This window comes from Electrona antarctica (assembly GCF_951216825.1).
Source record: "Electrona antarctica genome assembly, chromosome: 17".
In the NCBI taxonomy this organism is placed as follows: Eukaryota; Metazoa; Chordata; class Actinopteri; order Myctophiformes; family Myctophidae; genus Electrona; species Electrona antarctica.
In genome coordinates, this window is record NC_136798.1 from 11,505,881 (window position 1) to 11,523,380 (window position 17,500).

At 45.1% G+C, this 17,500-nt stretch overlaps 1 protein-coding gene across 1 annotated transcript in view; it reads right to left on the minus strand.

Moving 5' to 3' along the window:
- LOC306941348 (NHS-like protein 1) overlaps window positions 1–17,500 on the minus strand; it is a 132,953-nt gene that overhangs the window by 10,988 nt on the left and 104,465 nt on the right. The window contains 4 exon segments of the mRNA XM_079526770.1: window positions 1,583–1,714; window positions 3,447–3,654; window positions 7,560–7,681; window positions 13,587–13,739. Of these exon segments, the coding sequence (XP_079382896.1) occupies window positions 1,583–1,714; window positions 3,447–3,654; window positions 7,560–7,681; window positions 13,587–13,739 (615 nt within the window).

The following is a 17,500-nucleotide window of genomic DNA, read 5'->3' on the forward strand; positions in this document are numbered from 1 at the left end:
GTAATCACATCATTCAGAGCCATGTCTACCATCAGTCAGTCACTAACCAGACTTTAAAAGCTCCTTTAAAAGCTCCTCTCAGCACTGACTGATCATTATTATCCTGCGTGAGAAATGACATTCACTTTAACCTACACAATCTGCGCCGGCTCACAGTTGTGTAAATAAACAGCAGCCCTGTGGAGCTGTCGGATGCAATGCAACTTTAGACGCCCGAGTGATAGCTTAACCCTTCACCGCCCTCCAGGTGACATTATATGGGGGCAGTATAGCGTTAAAGGGCTCCTCGGAAAGATCCTCCGTTTCTTATCCCGTCGTATTCGGAGCGGGCTATGGTTTCACTGGGGCTTTTTGGAGCTGTTTGTGTGTGAAACGGGGAACTGGAGCATGACGTGGGGGTTATCACAACAACAGCTGACAATAACAACCCCAGTGTGTGATAGGGGAAACATTCACACCCCTAGCATGTGTATCCGAGGAGCAGCTGAGGGAGAATCTGTCGAGAAGGATCTGTTGAGAAGCTGAGGCCCATTTCAATGTCTTGTGACTGTCTTGTGTTCTCGGCGGCCCTCATAACTTGGGATTCATCAATAGAAACACAAACCGCACGCACGCACGCACGCACGCACGAACGCACACATACACACACACACACGCACACGCACACACACACATTGATGAAAAACAAGCAACACACACACACACACACACACACACACACACACACACACACACACACACACACACACACACACACACACACACACACACACACACACACACACACACACACACACTAGTAAAAGCACAACTTTAAGGTTTAGCATGCCGAGATTATCAAGAGACTGCAGGATGGATCCTGAATGTTACTTTGAGTGTAAACTTGTATTATTTATACACTTTTGTGTGTATCACCCCAGGTCCCAGGATTGTAACACAAATACTGACACACAAACACAATAACAGGAACACACAACAACAACAAGGAAGGAAGAGTGGCTGCATGAGAGAGATGAACCCAGAGGTCATTCATCTTTAAGAATGGTTGAGCCCTGCACTTGGTTTCTTTCCTCAATATTTCCTTTTCAGGTTGCAAAATGTAAAGAGAAAAATGCTACAGTAGCAGAGGTTTCTAAAAGAACAAAGAGCAAGATGGATGGGAAGCAGACTCTGAGCGAGTCCTAGTCCTTAATGAGATAGCAGGAAGGCGTCCGAAAGGCTGCAGCTAAAGAACCTAAATGGACGTGAGTGAGGAGAGGATGAAGCAGACTGAGAGCAGATGAGGAATTCACTGTGTGGAATGGAACCAGGGAAAGACTATAAAGAACTACAGGGCCATGTTCCAACACTGCAGCTTTTTGCACGCATCCCTCCTCCCTTCCTTCAGCTTTCATTTTCCAAGCCCAATTTGATGGGCCCGGTAGTACAACACCGCGCTGGGCCCATTTTGTCTCCTCGCAATTGTTATGTCAAATAGGTGTGATGGAAGAAATGAAGGAAGGAAGGAAGGATGCGTGTCCAGAGTGTTGGCACAGGTCTATGGACAGTAGAGGGCGGCAGGGAGCCCCACAGGCATCCATACCTATCTCCTGGTTGAAGTTGTCAGGCAGCCCTGATATAGTCTTTCTGCGTTTGACCTTCTTGGGCCGGCGGGACACGGTGTCAGTGTTAATGAGGGAGCGCCGGATGCTGGCCTGCCGGTCAAACACTGCCCCTGGTGGCCGGGAGGGCGAGAGCAATGGCAGGCAGACACACACGGGCAAATACAGCAGCCGGTTAGTGGAGGGGAACAAAAAAAAAAGCTACAAAAAAAGAAAGGCTATAAAAAAATAAAAATAAAATAAAACATGCCATAAAACTAGTGGTTTTATTGAAATAAAACATGCAAATGTGAATGATAATGGTACAGAGAAAGCAATGATGGTGATGAAACTAGACATGAGTCCTAGCTTATACCTCACACGTGCACATGCATGCGTGGGAGAAGTACTTGTTGAGGCAGGCACACACACACACACACACACACACACACACACACACACACACACACACACACACACACACACACACACACACACACACACACACACACACACACACACACACACACACACACACACACACACACACACACACACACACACACACAGTGTACTCTCTCTCTCTCTCTCTCTCTCTCTCTCTCTCTCTCTCTCTCTCTCTCTCTCTCTCTCTCTCTCTCTCTCTGTGTACTCCCTAGCTCTCTCTCTCTCTCTCTTTGGGACCTGCTCTTTCTGAAATAATAGGCTACTTACTGGCAACGTACAGTCTCCATCACTCAGCTCTCTCTATCTGACTGTCTGACTAATTAAACGTGACAGGAGATAAAGTTAACAGGCACTATCAGTCCGCTCCTTAGTGTGCACACACAGGAGTGTCTGCCGGGTCGTATTGATAAAGAGTGTTGACATTGACGTGACCCAAATTGAGCTGTATTGAATCCCACAGCTGATAACACGTCTATATCCGTCTGATACATGTGTGAATGAGTGGCAGTATACTACCGATGCTAACGTAGCGTCATCCATAACCGGGACTGACAGACTGGCAGGTGTTGTGTGTGCTTGTGTGTGCAGACACAGTTGAATGAATGTGCATGTGCCAGTGGGGCTCCAAACTGAGTCATGGCTGGCAGACCGCAGTGACCAACATGATGTGTGTGTGCGTGTGTGTGCGTGTGTGCGTGCGTGTGTGTCAGAGAGTGTGTGTATGTGTATTTGTGTGCGTGCTTGTGATATTCATCTGTCAAGCGCCCTGCAGTTTGACACGCGGTCACCGAGAAGCCCTGACCTTTGGCTATGCTGCCTAGCAATTTACACACACACACACACACACACACACACACACACACACACACACACACACACACACACACACACACACACACACACACACACACACACACACACACACACACACACACACACACACACACACACACACACACACACACACACACACACACACACACTCAGAGGAGAGTGAAGGTCAGTTTGTGGGAGGGGAGATAAAAACGGAATAGTAAAGGAGACGAGGCTGGCAGACATACAGCTTCATTCACTGTGGCTGGGCAGATACAATGTATCCACTCGAAGCACAGCTGGTTTGGTTAACAGAAACATCAACGGATGTGTGTAGCTGGCAGTGAAAAGGTTAATAATGTGGTAGTAGGTGAGAAAATTAGATTGGATGAGGCCAAACCAGCCTCAAATGGGAAGGTCACGCTAATGAGACTAGGTGGGTGGTGTGGGGGGGCGGCGCTAGAACATGACACGGAACTAATGTATTTCATGATGACGGCACCGCTCACAGGGTCTGGTCACTAGATGTCCAAAGGGTTAAAGAAAAACTAGATGTCCAAAAGAGCTAATCAGATGATTGTAGGAGGGCGGTTGGGGGTGTCCTACCTGTGACGTTGATAGGGACAATGTCTGTGGGCACGTTCTTGGCCACCTGCCTCATCTTCTCCTCCGGGGTGGGCAGGGGGGCCGGGGCCTTTTTCCACGCCGCCTGTCCGTCAGGCACGTCCACGCCGTCCTCCTCGTCGTCCCCGTGGGGGGTCTGGGGCCTCATGGAGAGCTGGGACTTGTTGTCCTCCGCCGACGAAGCCGTGGACTGCATGGCGGGAGAGAGAGAGACAGAGAGAGGAGGTTAAAATGAGAGAGCCTGATTTAACCTTGTTGATCAACTGTCTTTGAGATTGGGCTTCAGGCTACACACCTGAGCCTCTGAGGAGAGGACAGGTTTGTGTGTGTGTGAGTGAGTGAGTGAGTGAGCGTTGCACATCTGTGGCTGCTCTCTGTTTACTACTAATCTTCTTCAGAGCAGTTGAGCGCACTCAGAGACACACACTCATGGTTTATTATGTATCGAAAGGCTGTGACCTTTAGAAGCCGGGGGTGCAGTAAACATGTTCATGGTCAATCACACCCAAATGGTTGCATGTGCGCACGACACGCACACGCACACGCACACGCACACACACACACACACACACACACACACACACACACACACACACGGAAAACAAGAGGTTGAGAGATGAGGGTGAAAAACAGAGCGAGGAGAGAGAGAACCACTCATGCATTAAACTGTGTTCACTTCACGCACTAAGAGCTCTCGATCCTATCGCATGTTTGTCCACAGAGCAGTAAGTGAGCAGTAACTTGTCTCTGCTGCCTGGCCTGGCCTGTGTTAAACTGATTTTTAACAAACTGAAAGCGGTCACATTTATTCAGTCTTGAAGAAGCACATTCGTCAATTCAGCACAGAGAGCATGCGTGTACGCACTCGCACATCTAAAGAATGTATGATCAGTGGATAAAAAGGATGGGATTCTAAAGACTCATTTATACTCTGCCACTCAATTGTTGCTCAGTGTTACACAGTTTACACTCCAGGGTGGGTGCATATATATATATATATATATATATATATATATATATATATATATGCAAAAAACAAGAATGACTCAGTCATAACTGCCAGGTGCAGTGCAGAGTATGGGTTTTTACTTTTTATACCGTTCAGACTATGGGTTTTATGGGTAAGTCTCCCATTGGCTTAGAGGCAGCCAATCATGAAAAAGTGTCCACTAAGGTCGTCAGTACAGTCAGCCCAGGCGCTTTTCAAGCACCTGCCAAAAACTATGTTGGCAATAAATAAATAATAAACTTAAATCAGCCATTTATCTTCCCAGCAAACAGTAGCCCAGTATCTCCTTTTGAGGTTACACTTTGGCTAGCCTGGAACTCACCTATGCTTTTTATGGCATAGGCAGCTCCCGGCAGGATCCGCGACATGAGACTAATTACTTAGAGCGACAGAGAGAGGAGTGTGTGTGTGTATATGTGTGCGTGTGTGTCAATTTAACAAAGGTGCAGACGATCAGAAATCAGCAGAGAGTGAGCGATGTTTGCGCTACTCTATGCCGAATTGAAGTGGACTCGGACCCAGACTTTTTTTTTTCTCCCTGGAAATAAAAACGTCTGGGTTTCCGAGGCTACACTTTGGCTTGAGCTTGTAGTTCTGCTATTTTTCAATAGCTAAAGCATAACATAATGGTAACACCAAAAGGGGTTCCCGCCCAAAATGGGTTAAGTACCAGGTCTTATTACTTAACTTAAGACCCGGAGGCGTGGTCAATGCTGTTTGGCCACTCAGAATAGCCAATTGGCATTGATCACGCCTCCAGGTCTTAAGTTAAGTAATAAGACCTGGTACTTAAGACACGCATAATACTGCCCTCACAGAGACTCTTAAACTGTCTGTAAAAGACATACGTTGTAACAAAGGGCATCTCTTTTGTGTACCACACGTAGATACAATACAAACTATTACAATGTAGGAGAGGAGAAGTGATGAGACAAGAGGAGAGCAGAGAAGAGGGGAAGGGAAGGGCAGGGAGCTGAGGACACTGTAAACCAAGTCATGTTCTGCCAAACAAGAGAACAATAAATAGCTATTTCTCCATGTTTCTCTCAATTTCCCCTTGCTACTCTCCCACTCTGTCTGTCCATCTCCCTTCCCTCTCTCACACACACGACGTTATCAGGTCTTTTGTTTTGCCGTAACACAAAGAACAACAGCTCCACCAAGTGTAGAGGAATACCAACACAGTCTCAGTGTATATTCCCCAAGGAAGTCTGCCTGGTTTAACCCATTCTGGGCGGGAACCCCTGTTGGTGTTAGCATTGTGTTATGCTTTAGCTATTGAAAAATAGCAGATCTACAAGCTCATAGCGCGCCACTCGGTGGCGCGCTATGAGCTTGTAGATCTGCTATTTTTGAAAAATCGAATCTGATCTCAGGTCAAAATGGGTTAAATAATCTAGATGACAGACCAGCCATGACATGACATGTCAGCAGAACACACATCAATGAGGAAGAGAAGAGGGGGACAGGGACAGAGAAGAGGGGGACAGAGGAAGAGAAGAGGGCGATAGAGGAAGAGAAGAGGGGGACAGGGACAGAGAAGAGGGGGACAGAGGAAGAGAAGAGGGGGACAGAGGAAGAGAAGAGGGGGACAGGGACAGAGAAGAGGGGGACAGGGACAGAGAAGAGGGGGACAGAGGAAGAGAAGGGGGGGGAGAGGGACAGAGCGGAAAGGCTCAATTATTTCATACATTTTCCCACCATTTCTGGATGCCATTCAATACGACACCTGCTGATAGTAGTCAGAAGTAAAGTTATGACAGCCAACCAGGTCAAGCCACTCTATAAATGGTAAAATGGTGCATTTATATAGCGCCTTTATCCAAGGTGCTTTACATAGATTGTGCATTACATTCACCTATTCACACACACATTCATACACCGATGCCGGAGGAAACCGTGCAAGGCACCAACCAGCACATCAGGAGCAATTAGGGGTTCAGTGTCTTGCTCAAGGACACTTCGACACTAACTCTGGGGGAGCCCGGGTTCGAACTGGCAACCTTGCGGTTGCCATGCAGCCACTCTACCCCTGAGCCACCGCCGCCCCCTAGTGGCCACTCTACCCCTGAGCCACCGCCGCCCCCTAGTGGCCACTCTACCCCTGAGCCACCGCCCTGAGCTGAATCATTTAATGTTTTAATTCAATTCCCATGAAAAAAGGTATCAAAAAGCTGATTAAAAGACACGCACATCCCATATCCTGCTGGGCTGGGTGCTGGATCAAAAACGGAACAGTAGAAGAACAATAAAATCTGCACACCAGTACTATGCTCCCATTGTGGAAGGTTACATTTCCACAAATGGGAGCATAATACTATATTAATACAATTCCCAAACATTCCACACACCTTGGAATTATTATTAAAATATTAATAATAATTAATAATATAATATTTTAATTAATAATAATTAAAATAGTATTAATATATATATATATATATAATTATTATTATTTTATTAACTTTTTGGTGGTTCACATTTTCAGACTGTGCCTCCTGGCAGAGAGGGACATGGCATGTGTGAGCACTTCCCAGTCTGACCACTGGAGGGCAGACTGATACCACCGAGAAGAGCACAGGCAGTTACTGTACCACCATGCTGAGTCAGCAGTGGTCAGCATTGGAACATATTGTGTACCCTCATGACCAGTTTACTGCAAGCTCCAACGCTCGGCTAGTGATAATTCTTGGACTTGAGTGTGTAAACATTATTCCGCCCAAATGCACCCATTTTGCTCGGAGCCTCGGACATGAGCCAAAACCCGGTTGGTGGTTAATAACCATGAGGAGTAAGCCGATTAACATAGGTCGATTAGAATCTTCAACAGTTCCGTGTAATGTCAAAACAATGGAAAGGATTTGGGAGAGAGATGATCATTTGTCCCAGTATTGTTCTCTCACCTGGCTGTAACTACTACCTCATAGCTAGCTAGCTGATGGTAAATATGGGTTAGGAGCGTTCACTGTTGTTGTTATTGTTGTTTCTATGAAAATGGCAACGAGTGAGGTGCGACCAATTTGATTCATGTTATTCGTGTGTGTGTGTGTGTGTGTGTGTGAGGTGCGTTTGTGCGCTACCAGTACCTTCTTGTCATCGTCATCTTCGTCACGCAGGCTGCTGGTGGAATCTGCAGGGTCAGCGAAGGTGGGACCCTGAGAGTAATACTGGGAGCTCCTGAAGCCATCCTTCCTCAACTTGTCACATTCTACAGAGACGCAGAGAGAGAGAGAGAGAGAGAGAGAGAGAGGAAAGGAACGGATGTGTTAAATAAAAATCCAAGGACTGAACAGTGAAGTGGGATTGTGATCGTTGCCTTCACCTAAATTCCGACACTGAAAACCAGTAAAACGATTTGAGATTTGAGGATTCTGTGACTATTTAGCACACAATGTGATCAGCCAGCAGTGAGGCGTTCATCTTCCTGGTCAGGTGGAAAGGTGGAAGGTATAGCGAACAGAGATCATCGCCATGGTATCAAACGGACACTCTCAGAGTTAAGGGGGTCCTTGCAAATAAAACATTTGAGAACCACTTTACTAGTTGGACTCCTAACATGCCATAATAAATAATTGTCATACATATTCTGAAGAAAACATGGAGATTGACATTCAGTAAGTGGGTGTAAGAACATTATAATGGTGTGTAAAGCAGAAAATCTAAAATTTGCCACGGACAAGACCACATGCTGGTGACCCCTGATAACGAAGCAGGCTGTGTCACTGTGAACACTGTTCAGTGAACAACACACTCCATTCACGACAGCAGCTTTATTTCAGTCAAGGTCGCAACTCTCAACCCACACGTACTGTAGCATAAACACTACATTAAACTATTGGAGACGTGTGCAACACTGCTCAACAGCTCAGTAAATTAATTGGTGTGAATCTGTGTAATGTGCATAATAATGCACGGTAACATTCTCAAGTGTTCATTTATCCATTCGTAACTGTGAGAGTGTTCACAAACGGACCTGGATTCGGTTACAATTTGTACACCCTCGGGAGTTCAATGAACACAGAGGACTTTACTGTTTGTGTGTGTGTGTGTGTGTGTGTGTGTGTGTGTGTGTGTGTGTGTGTGTGTGTGTGTACTGTATGTGCGTCACACGATAGCACACCTTGTCACACCCTGCCAAGCTCCCCTCACATCTCTGATAATTATCTCCTGGTTTGATGGCCGTTCGTTTTTGTGCAAGTGTGTGTGCTTGTACAGAACAATAATTGACTCTATACATGAACATGCGTGTGTGTGTGTGTGTGTGTGTGTGTGTGTGTGTGTGTGTGTGTGTGTGTGTGTGTGTGTGTGTGTGTGTGTGTGTGTGTGTGTGTGTGTCAGTGCATGTGAGAGCATGTGTGGCACACAAGAGGGGGTATCAGTTTCAGCCTGCCACACACAGATGGTGGAAGCTTCTCTCCCTATGCTCTCTACCCCTCCTCACTCCTCTCACTCATTTTCCATTGCCCCCCCTTGGTGTGCCCACAGCTACCAGGGAATCCTTTGTCTACTCCCTTTCTGACTAATTGCATGCAACTCGTGCTACTGACACGGCATCAAACACACAGCAGAGACATTTGTATGCGTTTGAAGTTAATTCTTTCTCTGTACAATACGTACGATGTTAATATGTGCAAGGACATGTCAATGTTTAACCCATTTTGGGCGGGAACCCCTTTTGGTGTTGTAATTTAGCTATTGAAAAATCGCAGATCTACAAGCTCGCCACTCGGTGGTGCGCTATGAGCTTGTAGGTCTGCTATTTTTGAAAAATCGTGACATTTTTTATTTCAGAAAACTGGAGGATTTAGAAGATTTTTTTTTAATTTTGAGGTCAGGCCTAAATGGGTTAAAAGCAGACAATCAATATCTATTACAGATTGAGTGCATGCCATGATGCGCCTGTGTTTGAACAGTGACAAACGTATTACCCCCAAAGGAGTGAGGATAAAATCTCTCCTGAGTACTACTGTTCACTGCATGTCAGTATTCATGATATTCACCCTGTCTCTACAAATGAAAGCTCCGTCCTCACACAGTCAGTTTTGTGATCTTACATCACTGATGCATGAATGCTCCATTGCGGTGTCATCTGAAGAATGGGGTTGGGGGGGGGGGTGGGGGGTACCAGCGTCAGTTATGTACGTGTTATTAATGGTTGTGTTCCTTTGAGACGCCCCTGTGCCTTTCATGTGTCATCTATGTATTCCCATGTAGCTAATTACAGCCATTCTCTCCAGAGTGAGACGGCGATGCATGAATAAGTCTGTAAGTAGCTAATGGGGCCTAATGGGGCTGGCATACAGTAGGTACAGTACATACTGTAACATTCTGTAATAGCAACATGCTGGTGATGTGGAAGGGCTTCTGAAAGGAGATCATTATAACTAGGGCTGCAACTGTCAATTATCTACTTAACCCATTTTTGGCGGGAACCCCTTTTGGTGTTAGCATTATGCTATGCTTTAGCTATTGAAAAATATCAGATCTACAAGCTCATAGCGCGCCACCGAGTGGCGCGCTACGAGCTTGTGGGTCTGCTATTTTTGAAAAATCGAAGAACGACTGACATAGAAACTTTTTCAGAAAACTGTCAGGATGTAGAAGACATTCTTAGAATCTGATCTCAGGTCAAAATGGGTTAATGATTATCCTAACAATACCTATTTAATTAATCAAATATTATTGTGAAGCGTGTTTTTATACAGCCAGGTATATTATATAATAGAATCGAAAGCAAAAATAGACAATCTACAAGATCACAACACGTTGCGCGATACCATGTAGATCAGCTAACATCATCTATTCATCTTCTATTATACTGAATTTTCGATTAACTGTTACACCCCTAATTGTACAAGGCTGATGATGAGTTCTAACGTGATGATTGGTGTTGCTTGATTGGAGGTTGATAATTTAACAAATGAATACGTGCTCTGCTCACTTGTTACTGGGCAGGGTTGGGCAGGAGTGGATCTAATGGGTAAAAGACAGGCATTGTGAACAAAGGACGTTCTCGTAAATGATTAAATATGAATACATTGATATATGTGTTATAATAGTCATGTGCAGAGACAAACTATGAGGCCTAGTATGTACATTTTTACCGGTATTGAGTCCAAATGTTGTTTTTTTTGCCATTTGCTTCCATTTATTTGGAATTGAAACCTAAGTAGTTGAAACTATAATACAAGTAAAATTCGACATGGCTCTGTTGTGGTTGTGTACATCCATGACTATTCAATTCAATCACAACATGCATTGACTGAACGGCAAGTACTTCTTCCACTGTGTTATCGACATATCGACCGCATCGCCGTTATGCAACCCAGCTGGACATTCATCATGAGTCACCTGCACATGCCACGCGGCGCCACTACCCATGCCCTGAACGTATATGGTTCTGTTCGTGAGGATCCCCATCCGATTGGTTATTGATTATTGTTGTTTGCGGGGCAGATATCACACATTGCTCTAACTTCTGAATATACTTGTATCCACACCATTGGCTGCAATGACTTGTGGGAGCCACGTGCAAGGAGAAGGGCATGAAAGCCATTTATACTTTGTGCTGTCCCTTTGTTTGCTGTTAATTTACAAACACAAACTACACCTTGTGGAAACACACAAGGTGTGACAACCCCAGGGGTCCTTGAGGGGGTTCTAGGGGGTCCCCTGCTAAATGATTGTTAGTTAGGAACCAAGAGAGGGCCTGAGTTACGGGTCTGTACTCAAAGTGTAAAATTGGACCAACTAAGTGTCCACTGTCAGAGTTAAAGAAAATCATATCAAATGTGCGTCTGCGTAATTGCATATAAAACGGAGAGTGCTTGAAATGAAATACATTTCTGATGGGTTCACAACAGGCCAGCTTAGGCACTCTCATTGGACACCTGTTGTTGTGCTGGGCAGCTTTGAGAAGGACCCCTGGGTTTGTGTGTGTGTGTGTGTGTGTGTGTGTGCACGTATACCTGGGAACATCAATATTGCAGGACATAATGCATGGTGTATACGCTTGTGTGTCATATTTCAGAGTCAGGTGTAGCAACACACAGGACCTGGGCACAAAGAACTACAGTGTGTGTGTGTGTGTGTGTGTGTGTGTGTGTGTGTGGGGGGGGGGTTATCTTAGGAGAGGTGACTCGGTCTCTGAAAGCATTGGGTTACAACCTCCATTGTGTCTTTCTCTACTGTCTCTTTTATCTCCCCCATTATTACTCCTTTTATCTTTCTGTCAATGTACCTTTATCTGCCTCCCTCATTATCTCCTGAGTCCTGACACACCATGGCCATCGAGCATGTAAACAGCAGGTTTGTGTGTGTGTGTGTGTGTGTGTGTGTGTGTGTGTGTGTGTGTGTGTGTGTGTGTGTGTGTGCAGGGACGTGGTGGGCCCATAATTCAGCCCGGGAAGTGGAGTTGCGGAGGCCCTCTAGGCGCACGGCCAAAGGCCGCGTTCCGGTGAAACGAAACACAGACGAATCAAGGGCGTGCGAGCACATTTTAGGTCACTTTAGGTCCTACAGTGACCTAAAATCATTGTCCATGGATGTCATGTGTATACCTGCCACAGAAGACAGTGCTGCATTGTTTTACACAAAAGGGATTTTTTTTAAATTAAATATATGATGTTTTTTAGACCGGCCTGGACTGGACCGGCCGTTCGGGAGTTGTCCCGAATTTCGTGTGTGTGTGTGATACTGTGTATGTGTGTAATACTGTGTATGTGTGTGAATTCCCAGTGAAACAGGTGCTGGGAGTTCTCTAGCTAGCATGCCGGCTTCTTGTCCTGGGATGGCTGTGAGCGTGTTAAAGGTCTGACACCGTGTTGTGATGCGACCGGTGTGTTTGTTGGGACAACAAACAGGAAGAGGTTGACCTCACATGGGCGTGCTGCATGTGCACCTAAACACACCCTGCACGTTTCAATATCTTTACAATGCCTGGAGTTATGTGAGTGTAATGTATTGCTGCCATGGAGAGCCAAAAAACGACATGAAAAAGGTGTGAATTAGCGACCAAACGTCAGTAGAAAATTTCAAATTACAATTTCTAAATGGTTCCCTTTGTTCCAGTACAAAAGGAAATACTAATGCTACAGCTATAAATGACATTCTCTAGACAATAAGGGGCTTCAAGTTTTGTGGCAGCCGTTTGTGGTTGACTTTTTTGCTGTTTCAGAAGAACATAATACTCTAGAAGACTCTAGATTAAGACGTCATTGCAGATTTCTAACAATTTCCAATCACTGGAACAAAGAGCACAGTCTGTCCACTGCTTTTAGGCCATAGTGTATATATTATGTACACTATGTTCAGTTGTTCACATGGATTACAAATTACATTTCTGGTGTGAATGATTCGTTGGCAGATTAAATCTGTGCTTTACTTAACCACTTCAACCCCAGCATCCATATCGTGGCGCATTACAAGCTTGTCGATCACGTAAGCTTTCCCCACAATAACAGAAAACCGAAAATACCCTAGTATAGAGCCCTGAGGGATACCGGTCAACCATATAGGGTTTAAGCGGTTAAGCACTAATACATGAAAGGGAGCGCTACACCAATATTAAATGGTGGTCTTACATCACTGATACATGATGCAAGACCACAAAGCACCTGTATCAGAACTTCAGAAGCGCTTTACTATGTGCATTACGTTCACCCTTTCACACACACATTTACACACCGATGTTAGAGGAAACCATACACTGCAAGTGTCTTGTTCAAGGACACTTTGACACCAACACAGGGGGAGTCAGGGATCAAAAGAGGGAACCTTCTGATTCCCTACTCAACCTCCTGAGCCACCGCCAACCCCAAGAAGATATCACAATATTTATCATTTAGACAACAAAAACCATCGTTGGGAGTGCTGTTATCGGAAGATATCGGCATTCATTAAGACAAGAATGATTCGAATCAGCCAAACAGCAATATGAAGTCAGAACTTTGGTAAAAATGGAGTGGCAGCATTGAGGATTTGACCCCAGGATTCTGTATCACACTGATTCATCAGGAGAGCCCCTATCACTTTCTCTGTGGTCAGACTAGACAAGTCCGTCCGAGCCCTGTTGCAGCAGCAGCATCCAGTCAATCTGTAATCTGGTGTCTTACCTCGCAGGGCGGTCTTTAGGTTGACTTTGGCCTGACGGTGGAGGTCTTCCACGCAAGGCGGCCTGCTGCCTGGCAAGAAGACGTTCTCCTGCTGGTGCCAAGGTGCGGTGTAGTGAACAGTCCACTTGCTCTCCTCGTCCAGGTTAGACACCGCTAGAGAGAGAGACACACAGACAGAGGGACATGAGGCGTCTGTTGCAACGTATGACTTTGGGCTGTGAGAGAAACAGGTGTTAAAACAATTATGGGAAGGTGATGGTTTGAGGAAAAGGGGGGAGGGAGGAAAGTGCTTTGTATCCAGGTGTCAGTCTCAACAGGAACAAGCTGACACTTCCCTGTGACATCACATCACACAGTGGGCCAACCGTTTCGGAGAAGGAAGAGAGAGGGGGGGGGGGGGTCATCATCAGCATAGTGGAGGGAAAAACTCAGCTCAGCAGCTCAAAAGGCTACTTCTCACATAAAGAACTGGCTAATGTGTCCTTATAGAATATTAAACAGGTAGGAAACTGAAGTAAGACAGGAGAAAACATTGATGTTTCCAAATAACCCATCCTGCCCTTGTTGACAAGCTGCACAGTGGCCCATTTGTTGGTCGTTTTGGGCTATTACTGTCCAAACAACCGCATCTGTTCAACAAGTCAAACTTATACCAAGATCAAGATTTGAAAATGTTTAAGTGATGGCCTTGTAAACATACCAAACTTGTAAAACAAATCAAACAACCTAAACAGACTAAAAAATCCCTTTGTAGTGACAAATGCCTAATCGATTCTTGCTTGAAGCCTGAGCATTTACACAGATCCACATTTATCCCACCAAAAACGTGCCTTACCCAGAGTTCGTAGCCAATCCAAAGTAGGCGATCGTGGATGAAAAATTATCTCCATAAATACAAGTAGATGTATCACTCTGTGTCCCTGTCCTCAGTGTCCTGTCCTGTGTCCTTACTCCTTACTACTTTAAACAACCTCAGCCTCACTCTCCATCTGACTGACCACTACAGTGAAAAGATTAAGAAGAAATCTCTGGAGGAGCAACCAACCAACGTGGAAGGGGGCGGGTTAATGAAGAGAGAGTGTGTGTGTGTGTGTGTGTGTGTGTGTGTGTGTGTGTGTGTGTGTGTGTGTGTGTGTGTGTGTGTGTGTGTGTGTGTGTGTGTGTGTGTGTGTGTGAGTGTGGGTGGGTGGGGGGCCTTTCCTCACAGGTGCAAATGAGCCGTAGCAGGATACATGTGTGTGTTTTGAGGGGGGGGGGGGGTCATTCACACAAAGTGTAATGGACCGTCAAGAGACAGTGTGAGAATGTTTGTAACAGCTTTGATGAATGTTAAAAATCATGTGTGTCGTTGGACCAGAAATGGCTCATTAGTTATAAAATTAGGCCTACTTGCAGAGGCTACATCAGGCTCCTGTCACAGAACAGCAGCTGTACAGTATAACATTATGACATCACGTTGACCTGTGTGAACTGGAAGGCCTCTCCAGGAGAGCACAGCAGGCCACTGCTCTTACTGTTTACCACATAGATACAGTATCTTCATTGATCACACCATTTTCTCCTGAATTCTGTTCTTACATCAAACAGTCAGCTGCATATCGTCACTGTCGGGCAGAAACCTTGTATCTCACCATTTTTTTTTAAATCAATGTCATCCAAAAGTAGCAAGAGCAAGAAATCTACAAGTTTGCAACGTTGGGAGATGTTTTAATGTGGTTCATGGTGTCTGTGGGTTGTATAACTAACATAAGAGTGTGTCCATCCTTTATATGTTTTAAGGTCCAACTAAAATAATTGATCATGGACAATCAAACATGTGTTGCTTGTTTTCTGTAAGGAGACTACGGATCATGGAAATGATCATCAATATGCACCCGTCCAAATAAACCCAAACAAACAAATAAATAAATATTGAACTAATGAAAAGTATTAACAAGAGCTTGTGACCAATACACAAATACAAGGATATACAAGGTTTCCAACTGACTATTGCAACATTTTCTCCTACTAGAAGGCTTTTCCACAGGATACAAACAACCTTACCCTACCTTACCCGAGGCTATACTATGCTCATATAGTAACCCCACCAATTTGGTATGCAAAGCCGGTTGACCAACAGACATGCAGGCACCCTTCCTTGTCAGAATGCCTGCGTTATGTTATCCAAGCACTTGAGTGTGAGTGTAAACTGTAAAGTGTCACTTTACCGGTGCATCATGACGGTGCTTGCGTAAGAGAAATAAATTGAATTTTTTTGAAGATAGTTGCTTTTTGTACTTTCGTATCGATATTGTAGATGGTATATTGTAAATATGTTTTGGATGTATATTATAGAATCCCCCCAACACACATACACTTTTGAGTGCCAGGCACACCCACCCACCACTCAATTGTTTTCATATGTGCCCAGGGAGACATTAGCACATCACAAACATATTCATTCATGCACTCACCAGCACCATACTACATGACCTCATACACTAACACACCTTATACTAAGGACAGCAATGGAAACAAGCTGTAGGCCTAAGATATTTGCGTGCATGCCGTGCACACGCTGGGTCAAAAGAGCATTGGATATAGTGAGAGAGCAAGCATGTCTGTGTCTACTGGGTCGATAAGAGAGCGAGTGTGTGACAGTGAGGCTGCCTGCAACCCAAACTGTTACATGAACAAAATAATGCTTCTTAAGAGCTATGTTGTTTTCACTATAAGAGAAAGGTGAAAATTAAACATCATGGAGATGGAGGAATTGATGAGAGAGACAGACAGAGACATCCCCAAATGCCTAGTCTGGTGTAGCCTCGATCCCAGCCTTACTCATATGCGAAGAGAACAGCCTGGTCACAACCTAAGGCAGAGAGTGCATAGCCGAAAGTGTCAGGTCGGAATGTCCGTCAGATGTAATTCCCCCGGATACGATATTTTCAGACGGATCAAAATACTTCATTCACGGAGAATGTAAACAGATTTGTAAAGCGTCAAGGTCATTTCCTTGAGCTGTAAAATCCAGCTACTTCATCCAAATTCCAGCAATGCACTCTACAGCGTAGGGCTTGCCCAGCGTGAGTCTGGTGTGCTTACAGATACTACTCATGCGATCATTTACTAGCATGGGAACACAACAGACAGTGAAATGTGGGAATGCCTTTCCCGCTGCCTATGCCGGCAATTTGTGTTAATGTTTTACCCAGCACTTTACACACATGCATCAAGATAGTGTCACATGGCAGGTAATGTAGATTGTTAAGCACAGGGAGAATATACTATTTGAAGAGGTCACATACACGTGGCCAGGAAGATATGAGTCATCATGACTGATAGAGGCAAGCAGACGGATATGAATAAATATAATGTACTTGATGAGTTGTCTTTCAACAGGGACATCCTGTAGATTGGACCTTCGAGTATCTTGATATGTTTGAGTACAGGGCGTCACAGACATATGCCACCTATGCCAGTCAAGATACTGTACAGATACTGGGGTGTGAGTCAAGTCTTAATATTACAACATCGGTTACCTTGCATGACCTGTTGGTGCCAGTATGTGAATGTGTCTAATCCGTCCTTCCCAAGCAACTACTCTCTCTGATCGTGTCTTTAGTCGACTGGTTTCAGAAAAGTACAAAAACAAATACTCTGAAGCAACCCTTCCTTTTTTTCTGGCGCATACAGACCACAGGTAGCCCTCCCCCTCCCTCATCTCAGACTATGGGGTTGAATAGGACTCAGGACAAAGCCTGTAGGCAGACCAAGGACATGGGGACTGCGGACACAAAGCCTATATTGTCCCCCAGCATCAGTCTCCACATTGGGCCTTTCAGTGTCACAGTGACCCCCCCCAGCCCCCACCACACATTAATGTCCCCAGTGGGCTATGGCGCGAAAGTCTTTCAGGATTGTATTAATCCCTC